Source organism: Macaca thibetana, chromosome 19, assembly GCF_024542745.1.
Source record: "Macaca thibetana thibetana isolate TM-01 chromosome 19, ASM2454274v1, whole genome shotgun sequence".
Taxonomy (NCBI): Eukaryota; Metazoa; Chordata; class Mammalia; order Primates; family Cercopithecidae; genus Macaca; species Macaca thibetana.
The window spans coordinates 7,745,913-7,758,909 of record NC_065596.1 but is presented as its reverse complement, the minus strand read 5'-3'; the positions used below and the strand labels follow the sequence as shown (position 1 = coordinate 7,758,909).

The window sequence follows — 12,997 nt, the reverse complement described above, 5'->3', positions numbered from 1 at the left end:
CAATAGGAAAAGACTAGGTCCTACAGTAAATATCTTAGTAAAAGAGGGGGTTCGTAAACTCTCTCCAGAACCAGTATTTCAGACTTTCTATGATAAACTAAATGTGCCAGTACCAGAGACTCCAGGAAAAACCAGAAATTTGTTTCTGCAATTAGCCGAGCATGTTGCCCAGTCTCTAAATGTCAGTTCATGTTATGTTTGTGAAAAAACTGTAATAAGAGATCAATGGCCATAAGAAGCCTAAGAATTAGTGCCTACGAACCCAGTTCCTAATGAATTCCTGGCCCAAAAGAATCACCCTAATCATCTCTAGGTTCTAAAAGTCTCAATTATTGGACAATATTGCATAGTTAGAAAAAAGAAAAAATTCACTCCTTCTGTAGGATGACTTAGTTGTCTAGGGCAAAAAGTGTATAATGGTACCAAAAAAACCGGTTACATGGTAGAGTTCCAGTTACACAGAAAGAGATCCATTCAGTAAATTTCCAAGGTTGCAGACTGTCTGGGCACACCCAGAATTCCACAGGACTGGACTGTCCCCACCAGGTTATACTGGATAAGTAGACATAGAGCCTACGCTAAGCTGCCTGACCAGTGGACAGGTAGTTGTGTTATTGGCACTATTAAACCATCTTTCTTCCTACTGCCCATAAAAACAGGTGAACTCCTGGGCTTCCCTGTCTATGCTTCCCTTGGAAAACAAAGCATAGCCGTAGGTAATTGGAAAGATGGTAAATGACCTCCTAAAATATTATATAATACTATAGACCTGCCACTTAGACACAAGATGGCTCATGGGGATACTGGACCCCCATTTACATGCTCAACCGAATCATACGGTTGCAAGCTGTTTTAGAAATCATCACTAATAAAACCGGGCAAGTTTTGACTATTCTGGCCTGGCAAGAAACTCAGATAAGAAATGCTATCAATCAAAATAGATTGGCTTTGGACTACTTGCTAGCAGCTGAAAAAGAGGTCTATAAAAAATTTAACTTTACTAATTACTGTCGACACATAGATAATCAAAGGCAAGTAGTTAAAGACATAGCTAAAAATATGACAAAACCAACACACGTGCCCGTACAAGTGTAGCACGAATTCGACCCTGAAGCCATGTTTAAAAATTAGTTCCCAGCACTAGGAGGATTTAAAACTCTTACTATAAAAGTCATAATAGTAATAAAAACCTGCTGACTGCTCCCTTGTTTGCTACCTGTACTTCTTCAAATGATAAAAAACTTCATTCCTACCTTAGTTCACCAAAATGCTTCAGCACAAGTGTACTATATAAATCACTATCAATCTATTGCACAAAAAGACATAAGTAACAAAAATAAGAGTGAGAACTCCCACTAATAAAAAGTGAGAGTCTCAAAGGGGGGAAAGGAGGAAAGACAGAGACCCTCTCATATTGCTTTATATTGTTTTATACTCAGTACCTGTTTTAAGAAAAAACAAGGAAATAAACCAAAAACAGGCAGCCCAGCACCAGGCCCAAAACCCGGCCTGGGCCTGCCTGGCCTAAACCTAGTAGTTAAAAATCAACTCATGACTTAGAAACCGACGTTATCCATAGATTCCCGGCATTGTATAAAAGAACATTGTGAAACTCCCTGCTCTGTTCTGTTTCACTCTGACCACTGGTGCATGCAGCCCCTGTCACATACCCCCTACTTGCTCAAATCAATCATGACCCTTTCATGTGAAATCTTTAGTGTTGTGAGCCCTTAAAAGGGACAGAAATTGTACCCTTGGGGAGCTTGGATTTTAAGGCAGTAGCTTGCCGATGCTCCCAGCTGAATAAAGCCCTTCCTTCTACAACCGGTGTCTGAGAACTTTTGTCTGCGTCTCGTCCTGCTACACTAAGTCTTGAACTGCCTTTTTTTTTTTTTCTTCTCTTTTACAGAAAGACCAGACCTTACAATGTTTTTATTTTTTCTTTCCATTTTTCTTTCTTTTTAATGTTTTCGTAGAGATGGGATCTTGCTATATTGCCCAGGCTGGTCTCAAACTCCTGGCCTCAAGACATCCCCCCACTTTGGCCTCCCAAAGTGCTGGGATTGTCAAGGGCTCATTTGTTACACAGCCATAGCAACAGAAATTTAGGAACTGTTACATGTATACCTTCTCTTTAAAGTATTTGTTACATGTGAAACTTTACATTTGTGTGATTACTAGATTCCTATCCTGAAATACTGAAAGCTCTTAATAGCCAAATTTGCGTTCCTTTTTACCATTCTATTCCTGACACTTAGCAAGGTGCCTGGTAAATGATGCAGCCAATGCCAATTTACTCTCAACTTTCCTGCACCTCTTCACTTGTAAAAATAGAATGCATTTGGTCATTAATTGAATGCTCATTTATATGATGAATGCTGACTGAGAGGCTATGTCAGGGATTTATTAGAGATGGACACAAAACAAATATGAAATACAAGGGACTGAGGGGAGACATAGAAGGGGACTGGGAAAGCTTCCTGAGGGAAAGGGATATTTGGGCTGTGTTTAAAAGGATGTACAGGTGCTTTCTGAATAACAAAGAGGCATGACAGGACTTTTGGCAAAGGAAATGGTGAGTGCCAATGCTTGGGGCCAGGAAGCAGCCAAGTTGGTCAGGCAATGGTGTGAAGTTCTGCACAGAGGCAGTTTGCTTTGGTGGAAAATCCTGCAGGAAAAGGTTCCTAAGGACCAATTCTGACAGCCTGCAATGTAGGTGCTTAGATTTCATCTCATTAGAAATAGGAAGACCTTGGAGGTTTGAAAGCAGTGGTGGAATGAGTGGAGTTTTTTGTTTCTCTGTTTGTTTTTTTTAAGAGACAAGATGCTAAAAAAAAAAAAGGCACTGTTATGCTTCCCAGGCTGGAGTGCAGTGGCAAGATCATGGCTCACTGCAGCCTTGAACTCTTGGGCATAAGCAATCCTCCTGCCTCAGCCTCCCGAGTAGCTGGGGCTACACGTGTGCACCACCACGCTCAGCTAATTTTTTCATTTTTCATTTTATTTATTTATTTATTTATTTAGAGACAGAGTTTTGCTCTTGTTGCCCAGGCTGGAGTGCGATGGCACGATCTTGGCTCACTGTAACCTCCACCTCCTGGGTTCAAGCAATTCTCCTGCCTCAGCCTCCCGAGTAGCTGGGATTACAGGCATGTGCTACCAAGCCTGGCTAATTTTGTATTTTTAGTAGAGATGGGATTTCTCTGTGTTGGTCAGGCTAGTCTCCAACTCCTGACCTCAGGTGATCCACCCGCCTTGGCATCCCAAAGTGCTGGGATTACAGGCGTGAGCCACAGCGCCCAGCCAATTTTTTCATTTTCATTTTTTTTTTTTTTTTGAGACAGAGTCTTGCTCTGTTGCCCAGGCTATAGTGCAACGGCACGATCTTGGCTCACGACAACCTCCACCTTCTGGGTTCAAGCGATTCTCCTGCCTCAGCCTCCCAAGTAGGTGGGACTACAGGTGCCTGCCACCACGCCTGGCTAATACTTTTGTAGTTTTAGTAGAGATAGGGTTTCACCATATTGGCCAGGCTAGTCTCGAACTCCTGACCTTGTGATCCGTCTGCTTTGGCCTCCCAAAGTGCTGGGATTACAGGCGTGAGCCACCGCGCCCAGCCTCATTTTAATTTTTTTTAGTAGAGACGTAGGTCTTGCTATGCTGCCAGGTTGGTCTTGAACTCCTGACCTCAAGCAATTCTCCCGCTTCTGTCTCCCAAAGTGCTGGGATTACAGGCGTGAGCCACTACCCCAGCCTAGAGTTCTTGATAGTACCAGGGCTGAGAAAGTACCAGGGGTAGGAGGCTCCTAAACTGGTCCAGATGGGAAGTGATGAGGCCAAGGATAGGGAAGTGAAGGTGGGAGGAGTAGGAGTAACTCAAAGGCCATTTAGCAAAAATTCACCACGCAAGGCCCTGTATTAGGGCGCTGGGTGTTCATACTTCATTGTCCTATCAACTCTACAAAGCAGGGGCCAACAAACTTTTTCCATAAAAGGCAAGATCGTAAATACTTCAGGTTCTGCAGATCTGTAGCATCTTTAGCAACTACCTACTCTGTTGCAAGGCAAAAGCAGGCAGAGATGCTAGGTAAACGCGTGGGCGTGTCTGTGTGCCAATAAAACTTTATTCAGGGACACTGAAATGTGAATTTCAGAAACTTTTCACAGTTCATAGACTATTCTTCTCCTTTGGATTTTTCTCCCAGCTATGTAAACATGTAAAAATAATTCTGAGCTTGCAGGGCCGGACAAAGCAGCCGGTGGGTCTTGGTTCGCCTACCCCTGCTATATAAATCATTAATTATGATACCAATCATAAGGAGAAGATCTTCACGACTAGTCCCTCAAAGAGCACCGCCTCTCTAACATCATCAAACCCCGCCTCCAAAGGCGGAGGCTGCGCATGCGCGGCAGGCCCTCGGGCGGGGGCGGGGCGGGGCGCAGCTCCGACTTCGGACATGGCGCACGCTGGCGGCGGCAGCGGTGGCGGCGGCCCCGCGGGCCGGGGGCTGAGCGGCGCCCGCTGGGGTCGCTCGGGCTCCGCGGGCCACGAGAAGCTGCCAGTGCACGTGAGTGGCGTCCCCGCCCTCACTCGGGGACCCCATCCTCTGGACCCCGCGGGCGGGCGCCCCTCACCCAGGCCCCGCCCGACCCCGGCCCCGCCCGGCCCCGGCCCAACCTCGGCCTCCCCTCTGCACGGCCCCGGACCCCTCACCCCTCACCGCTCACCTCCGCCCTCCGAAGGCCCAGCCCATCCTCTTCCCCTCAGGGACCCCGTCCCCTCGTCCCCTCCTCCCGCGACCCGGGCCCACCGGGACCCTCCCCCTCTCTGCAGGTAGAAGACGCCCTCACCTATCTGGACCAGGTGAAGATCCGCTTTGGCAGCGACCCCGCCACCTACAACGGCTTCCTGGAGATCATGAAGGAGTTCAAAAGCCAGAGGTACCCGCGGGGCCCCTTTCCACCTCGGGGGGCCCCCCTGGGCCGGAATCAGGCCTAGCGGGGTGAGACCTCCCCTCCCCAGGCTGCCCCCCTGGGCCGGGTGACCTTGCGCAGGTTGTCGAATCTCTCAGAGTCTTAGCTCCTTCCCGTAACAAAAATGAAAATGGATAGTACCCACCTTGTGGAGCTTTGTGGGGATTCCTGGAAGCGGGACAGGGATCTGGGGGGAGGCAGGGAGGGCAAGGCCGTGCACACTCATAGAGTCAAATCCTGCCTCGATTTAATATGTTGATTTTAAAATTAGTTTTGTTCATGAAAGACTTCGTGGGACCCATTTTGATTTTTTATTTTCAAACTCTGTAAAATGTTATTTGTCTTGATGATTGAAATTATTGGCACCCTCTTCCCCTTTAATCTTGTCCTCAAGGTGCTTCTCTGGGCTCACTGTGGTCTCAGGCCTGCTTGGAAGTAAGACGCATAAAATGCTTAGTAAGGGAGCTGGCACACAAAAAACGTTTAAAACACATGAGCTGATTTTGCAGGCCCAGAATCAAGGAGGATTACAGATAGATGGGAAACGCTGGGATCATGCCCTTGTTTTTATAGGAGGCTCACTGAGACTTGGAGTGGGTAAGGGACCCACCTAAGTGGCAGAGGTGACACTAGAACTCAGACCCTCTGAGTCAGACTCATGGAGGTCATATCCTTACCTTACTGCTGCCCCCTCTTAGGAAACATGGTGGGGTTGGCCTGGTTTCCTTCCAGGAGCCCAGTGCTAAGGGCTGGGCTGCGATGCAACCTGAAGGGAGACTCCATCTCTCCCCTCCTATTACATGTTTCCCATACTTGGCGGTACCATTAGTATTTATGCATTGCAATTGTTTGCTCAGATGGAAACCTGTGTCATAGTCATCTCTATCTGATATGAAATGAGGGAATTTTTCACATTGCTTGGAGGACTTTGGCCTCCTGCCACTTCTTGGAGTCCAGGCCTTGCGGTTGGCTCTCCTGACATCTTCAGAACCGAGAGTGCTCATTCTTGGAGTGTTTTGGGGGAGCTGAGCAATGTCAGTATTCTCTCATTCCCACCAGGAGGAAACAAGGAGCTCAGGCCTAGCCAGTCAGGAGATAGATCATGGTGTACAGACGCTATCACATGGGGCACTTTTTTTTTTTTTTGGAGACGGATTCTCGCTCTGTCTCCCAGGCTGGAGTGCAGTGGTGTGATCTTGGCTCACTGCAACCCTCTGCTTCCCGGGTGCAAGTGATTCTTGTGCCTCTGCCTCCTGAGTAGCTGGGACTGCAGGCGCGCACCACCACGCCAAGCTAATTTTTGTATTTTTAGTAGAGACAGTGTTTCACCGTGTTGGCCAGGCTGGTCTCGAACTCCTGACCTCAGGTGATCTGCCTGCCTTGGCCTCCCAAAGTGCTGGGATTACAGGCAGGAGCCACTGTGCCTGGTGGGTCACATTTTAGGTTCCTTTGTTGTCTGTTGAGAAGGTTTTTATGTGGCAGTATCAAGGGAGTGGGGAATAGATTACATTTTTCATTTACTTCCTAAGACCCTTTTGCCCACTTCCATTGTTTCTTCTAGCATCGATACTCCTGGAGTCATCAGACGTGTCTCACAGCTCTTCCACGAGCACCCTGACCTCATTGTTGGATTCAACGCTTTTCTTCCCCTTGGATACAGAATAGACATTCCCAAGAATGGCAAGTTAAACATACAGTCGCCTCTGACGAGCCAGGTATGCTGCTACAGTGGTTCGGGTGATCTCAGCCTTCACTGCGTGTATCTTGCTACTCAGGTTGGGCCACGTGTCTCTCTTGTATCATTGCTAGAAAGCCACTTAAGCTCTGTTCTTTTTCTAGACATGCTCATTGCTTCTAGCACAAATCAAAATAGATATGGAAACACCTACACAAGCAGCCTCTGCCTCCCAAATTGATCTGTTTGGAAGATTTAAATCAAGAGGAGATGTCAGGGAGGTATCCTCCTAACACAGAATAACCACCCCAGCAGTTGCTGAGGTCTTGGCTTGAGGCTTTCCCAGCGAGCATACCAGGCAGGCTTGCCCTTGTATTTGGGTATGTCCTCGTCTGCCTCTGATCACTGTCAGTACCACCTACAAAATAAAGTGGTCGAGATGGTGTGTGAATAGCCACGTTTATGGTGGTTGTGTTTCATTGTTGATAGGATTATTAGCTCAGTTGGGACTCCTGGCGTGGCTTTGGTCCTTTCTTGGGTGATAGGTGCTGGCCCTCCTTTTTTTTTTTTTTTTTTTTTGAGACAGAGTCTGGCCCTGTCACCCAGGCTGGAGTGCAGTGGCGCAATCTCAGCTCAGTGCAACCACTGTGGTTCAGGCGATTCTCCTGCCTCAGCCTCCAGAGTAGCTGGGGTTACAGGCATGTGCCACCATGCTCGGCTAATTTTTGTATTTTTAGTAGAGATGGGGTTTCTCCATGTTGGCCAGTCTGTTCTTGAACTCCTGACCTCAAGTGATCTGCCTGCTTCAGCCTCCCAGAGTGCTGGGATTATAGGCATGAGCCACCATGCCTGGCCTCTTTTTTTTTTTTTTTTTTTTTTTTTTTTGAGACGGAGTCTCGCTCTGTCGCCCAGGCTGGAGTGCAGTGGCCGGATCTCAGCTCACTGCAAGCTCCGCCTCCCGGGTTCACTCCATTCTCCTGCCTCAGCCTCCCGAGTAGCTGGGACTACAGGTGCCCGCCACCTCGCCTGGCTAGTTTTTTGTAGTTTTAGTAGAGACGGGTTTTCACTGTGTTCACCAGGATGGTCTCGATCTCCTGACCTCGTGATCCACCCGTCTCGGCCTCCCAAAGTGCTGGGATTACAGGCTTGAGCCACCGCGCCCGGCCTCTTTTTTTTTTAAAAAAAAAAAAAAAAAAAAGACAGGGTTTCACTCTGTTGCCCAGGCTGGAGTGCAGTGGTGCCATCATAGCTCACTGCAGTCTCAACCTCCTAGGCTCAAGTGATCTTCCCGTCTCAGCCTCCTTAGTAGCTAGTACTGCAGGTGTGCACCACCATGGCCAGCTAATTTATTATTATTATTTTTTTTGTAGTGACAGGGTCTCACTATGTTGCCCATGCTGGTCTTGAACTCCTGGCCTCAAGCGATCTGCCCACCTTGGCCTCCCACAGTGCTGGGATTACAGGAGTGAGCCACCATGCCTGGCTCACTGCCCCTTCTATCTCTGCGGTGTCTTCATGCTTGAGCTCACTAGTGCCTCTGAGAAAAAGAAAGCCTACTTAATATTTCCTTTTATAAGATGTCCATTGTCATTTTTTGCACCTCAGCACTATTGCCATTTAAGGCATAATTCTTTGCTGTTGGGGGCTTCCCAGTGCGTTGTGGGATGTTTAGCAGGGTCCCTAGCCTGCACCCACCAGACCTTCACTCAGTTCTGACAGCCAGAAATGTCTCCAGACATTGCCAGGTGTCTCCTTGGGGACAAAAGTGCCCCTGTTGAGAACCACTGGTGTAAGTGAACCAGCTCTCCCAACCTCCTCCAAGGCCTCACCCCGAGAGTTTTAGCAGGGAGTGTCAGAATCTACTGCTGGATCCACTTGGTAGGTCTGTCCTTTGATGGAAGAGATGGTAGACTGTCCAGTCAGTTAGGGATCTGACACTCTGCAGTCAGTTGGAAAGAGAACAGCGAAGGGTAATGTGGCAGTGCTTTTGTATTAATTCTGTGTACAAGGTGCGTGTCAATTCTGCTGCTGCTCGGCCAGGCGCGGTGGTTCACGCCTATAATCCCAGCACTTTGGGAGGCTGAGACGGGTAGATCACAAGGTCAGGAGTTCGAGACCAGCCTGGCCAACATGGTGAAACCCTGTCTCTACTAAAAATATAAAAATTAGCCAGTCACAGTGGCGCATGCCTGTAATCCCAGCTACTTGGGAGGCCGAGGCATGAGAATTGCTTGAACCCGGGAGGCGGAGGTTGCAGTGAGCAGAGATTGTGCCACTACACTCTAGCCTGGGTGACAGAGCAAGACTCCATCTCAAAAAAAAAAAAAAAAAAAAAAATTCTGCTGCTTCTCTGTGCAAGACCCTGTCCGCCGACAGCCTGTTGTCTCCTGAAAGCCAAGGAGCGAGTCTCAGTTTTTTTTTCTTTTTTGAGATGGCGTCTCGCTCTGTCGCCCTGGCTGGAGTGCAGTGGTGCAATCTCAATCATGCCCCCTGCAACCTCCGCCTCCCGGGTTCAAAAGATTCTCCTGCCTCAGCGTCCTGAGTAGCTGAAATTACAGGCATGCGCCACCATGCCCGGCTAGTTTTTTTGTATTTTTAATGGCCTGACCACCTGGTCAGGCCGGTCTCGAACTCCTGACCTTGTGATTTGCCTGCCTCTGCCTCCCAAAGTGTTGGGATTACAGGCATGAGCCACCGCACCTGGCGGAGTCTCAGCTTTAAAGGGAAACTTGGAAGCGTGTGGCCACTGAACTCCGAAGAGCCTTCGATTTCCTGTTTGCAAATGAAGCCCCAGGATCCAGATGTACTGCTAGCACCTCAGACCATGAAAGCCTTAGCAAGATTAATCTCCGGAACAATTACGACTGCGGGAGAAAGCCAAGCTCGTTTGCAGTAGGAGCATCCATGAGAGCACTTTGCAGAGCCTGAACGCTGTGGAAACACTGGGTGTCGTTCCTGTCACTCATTCAGAAAGAGCCAGAGTGGAAAGATGTGAACTGTGCATCCTGCATGTGGACGCTGCCTTTCAGCAGAGTCCCTGCCCGTGGAGTAACTCGACTTTCAGGGCTAGATCATGACAGGCGCCACACTGTGGTTGTATTTGGAGTTGGCTCTTCCTTTAAGTAGCCGCGGGTCCCCAACCGTGGAGGGCTGGCAGTCTTGTCTCCCCGTAGGTGGCTTAGGTGACAATGACGACGGTGCAGGCCCATTGATTTGGGGAAAGGCTTGAAAAGAACTTTTCACTTAGTAGCTACTCAGCAGGGCCTTGGTCATCTTCCTGCAGCCCAGGAACAGTCATTTCCAGGGCTTCCTGTCTTAGCTGTAGAGGTTTGTTCTCTTCGGGGCACCTAGGAGCCCACTCGCTTCCAGTTGATATTGACACAGGTGCTGTCAGTTTTCCAGCCCTGCTTCCCAGCAGTCTGGGCTGTTGTTTGAGTGGCTTCAGCACAGACACATGAGAGATGTCCCAGTCCAGGCTGTGACTTGCGTGGCTTCAGGAGTCCTTTGAGCTTTCGGCTCCCTGGAGTCCTTTGAGAGGCCATCATCTGAAAGCCTCACAGGGTTTCCCACACACAGAGGCCCTGGTGATACTCCTTCTTTCTTTCTTTCTTTTTTTTTTTTTTTGTGACGGAGTTTCTCTCTTGTTGCCCAGGCTGGAGTGCAATGGCACGATCTCGGTTCACTGCAACCTCCGCCTTCCCGGTTCAAGCTATTCTCCTGCCTCAGCCTCCCGAATAGCTGGGATTACAGGCATGTGCCACTGTGCCTGGCTAATTTTGTATTTTTAGTAGAGATTGGGTTTCTCCATGTTGGTCAGGCTGGTCTCAAACTCCCGACCTCACATGATCTGTCCGCCTCAGCCTTCCAAAGTGCTGGAATTACAGGCGTAAGCCACTGCACCTGGCCATCTTTTTTTTTTTTGCAACGGAGTCTTGCTGTGTCACCCAGGCTGGAGTGCAATGGCATGATCTTGGCTCACTGCATCCCTGCCTCCCGTGTTTAAGCGATTCTCCTGCCTCAGCCTCCTGAGTAGTTGGAATTACAGGTGCCTGCCACCACTGTCAGCTAAGTTTTGTATTTTTAGTAGAGACGGGGTTTCACCATGTTGGTCAGGCTGGTCTCAAACTCCTGACCTGGTGATCCGTCTGCCTCGACCTCCCAAAGTTCTTTTTTTTTTTTTTTTAGTTTAATTGAATTTTTTTTACTTTTTTATTTTTTTGAGACGCCATTTCACTATCACCCAGGCTAGAGTGCAGTGGCGTGATCTCGGCTCACTGCAACCTCCGCCTCTGAGTTTCAAGTCATTCTCCTGCCTCAGCCTCCTAAGTAGCTGTGATTACAGGTATGCACCACCACACCCAATTAATTTTTGTATTTTTAGTAGAGACAGGGTTTTACCATGTAGGCCAGGCTGGTCTCGAACCCCTGACCTTAAGTGATCCTCCCACCTCAGCTCCCAAAGTGCTGGGATTACAGGCGTGAGCCACTGTTCCTGGCCTTTTTTACATTTTTAAAATAGAGACAGGGTTTCACCATGTTGTTCAGGCTGGACTCAAGTGATCCTCCTGCGTTGGCCTCCCAAAGTTTTGGGATTACAGGTGTGACCCACCACTCCTGGCCAGTATTCTCTCTGTTTCTTAGTTTTTCTAGTTTGACTGTTTTAAAGTATCATTTTTTCCCCCTCAGTTTATCACAAAGCCTGCTGGCTACTGACAAGTAGGGAGTGGCCCATAGGTCTAAGGAAGGTGAATAAGGGAGTCCCAGCCTCGGGCAGCCTTTGGTGCAGGGTGTCTTAACTTCAGTTTTGGGGGCTAGACTATTCTTTATGGCGAGGGGCCACCCTGGGCACTGTCTCCACCCACCAGTTGCTTCCAGATGTGATAACCTGAAGTGTCTTCCATGTTGCTGAGTATCCCCTGGGTGTCGAGTTGCTCCAGTTGAGAACACGAGTCTAAAGGGGAAAGACATACACAGGCCATGGTGTGTGGCCAGTGACAACCCAGGGAACTTGTAGGAAGGAACCGCTTCCTACTGGAGCCTCGCCTCGGCCTCCTGAGTCAGCATCATTTCCTGTCGGGTAATTCAGGCCTTGGTTGTAATGTTACCTCTACAGAGAACCCCCCCTAGTCCCTACCCTGTGTCATTCTTACGCCACCCTGGGTTATATATTTCAAAACGGCTAGGAAAAGAAGTTCGAAATCCATTATTTCTTGTTGGTTTTCCTTCCTTGGTAGATGGTGAGTCCTTAAGATGAGGTGGGCCCCTCCATTGTCTTGTTCATGACCGTATCCACCTTCTGGAACATTGCCAGGGGGCAGTGCATGGTGCAGGAATGAGAAACTGGATGCTGGTGGGAACGTGGCCGCTCTCAGCTAGCGGGTCCTCTTCAGGGCAGACCCTGCCTCGTGGAAGATGACAACCGGCTTGGACAGAGACAGAGATAACCCCTTAACGTGCAGCTCCTAACATAAACAGCCCTTCGACTTTCAAAGGGAGCCCCCTGCCTACTGTCTGGGGGAAGTCCCGCTAGTTGTCAACAAGTCAATTCTTGTGTTTGTATATTCTTGGCTCTTGGAGCAAGCGGTGACCCCTTCTCCGATCCAGGCCCTGGAATTTATTGAGGGTTCTGCGAGTCAGGCCCTGGGGTTTATTCAGAGGCCCTGCTCTCAGGGTTCCAGTACAGTCAAGGTGAGGGTCCGGTGAGAAACAGATGGGCAGATTCAGTCTGCGTGCGGGAGGGGGCAGACAGAGGATGGAGCAGGCCGAGGAAGGGTGGGAGGAGGTGCTGTGGGCAAGACCTGTTTCATGAGGGACTGTTCTGGTGGGGTGTGATGGCCTGAGGCGAGAGTGAGTGGGTGTGCTTGAGGAACAGCCAAGGAGAACGGCAGGGTCAGGAGCTGAAGGAGAGAAGGGGGAGAGGGAGCCAGGAGCGTGAGAAGTACCGGATGGTTCTGGGAGGCAGTTCTGCTGCTGTGCTGAGAATCGGGGTCAGGAGGCCCCTGGGAGACCAGGGAGGGGCCCCAAGTGATGGAAATGGAGTGGATGGTGACAAGGACCAGAGAGGGTCCCAAGTGATGGGGACAGAGAGGATAGTGACAAGGACCAGAGACAGTCCCCAAGTGATGAGGACAGAATAGATGGTAACAAGGAGTGGAAAAGGCCCCCGAGTGATGGGGACAGAGGTGGACAGCGATGGAGACAGAGTGGATGGTGACAGGGACCAGAGACAGTCCCCAAGTGATGGGGACTAAGTAGACTGATGGGGACAGAGTGGATGGTAACAAGGACTGGAGAGGGGTCCCCCGAGTGATAGGGACAGAGTGGACCACTCGGGGCAGAGAGGTGCCC

General features: G+C 49.3%; 2 protein-coding genes across 6 annotated transcripts in view; one reads left to right on the top strand and one right to left on the bottom strand.

Annotated features, from left to right (window-relative positions):
* Positions 1-12,997, bottom strand: part of SMIM7 (small integral membrane protein 7) — a 357,382-nt gene that overhangs the window by 171,642 nt on the left and 172,743 nt on the right. The window contains exon 1 of one of the 4 annotated variants that reach the window (XM_050769892.1): positions 4,667-4,670. The exons of the other annotated variants lie outside the window; for them this stretch is intronic. The gene's annotated coding sequence lies outside the window, so the exon portion shown is untranslated. Of the gene's footprint in view, positions 1-4,666; positions 4,671-12,997 lie in introns of those variants that run through there. 4 annotated transcript variants of the gene reach the window in all.
* Positions 4,426-12,997, top strand: part of SIN3B (SIN3 transcription regulator family member B) — a 51,001-nt gene continuing 42,429 nt past the window's right edge. For both annotated transcript variants that reach the window (XM_050769465.1, XM_050769464.1), the window contains exons 1-3: positions 4,426-4,568; positions 4,835-4,941; positions 6,536-6,689. In XM_050769465.1, the coding sequence (XP_050625422.1) occupies positions 4,458-4,568; positions 4,835-4,941; positions 6,536-6,689 (372 nt within the window). In that variant the 5' untranslated portion in view covers positions 4,426-4,457. The remainder of the gene's footprint in view (positions 4,569-4,834; positions 4,942-6,535; positions 6,690-12,997) is intronic.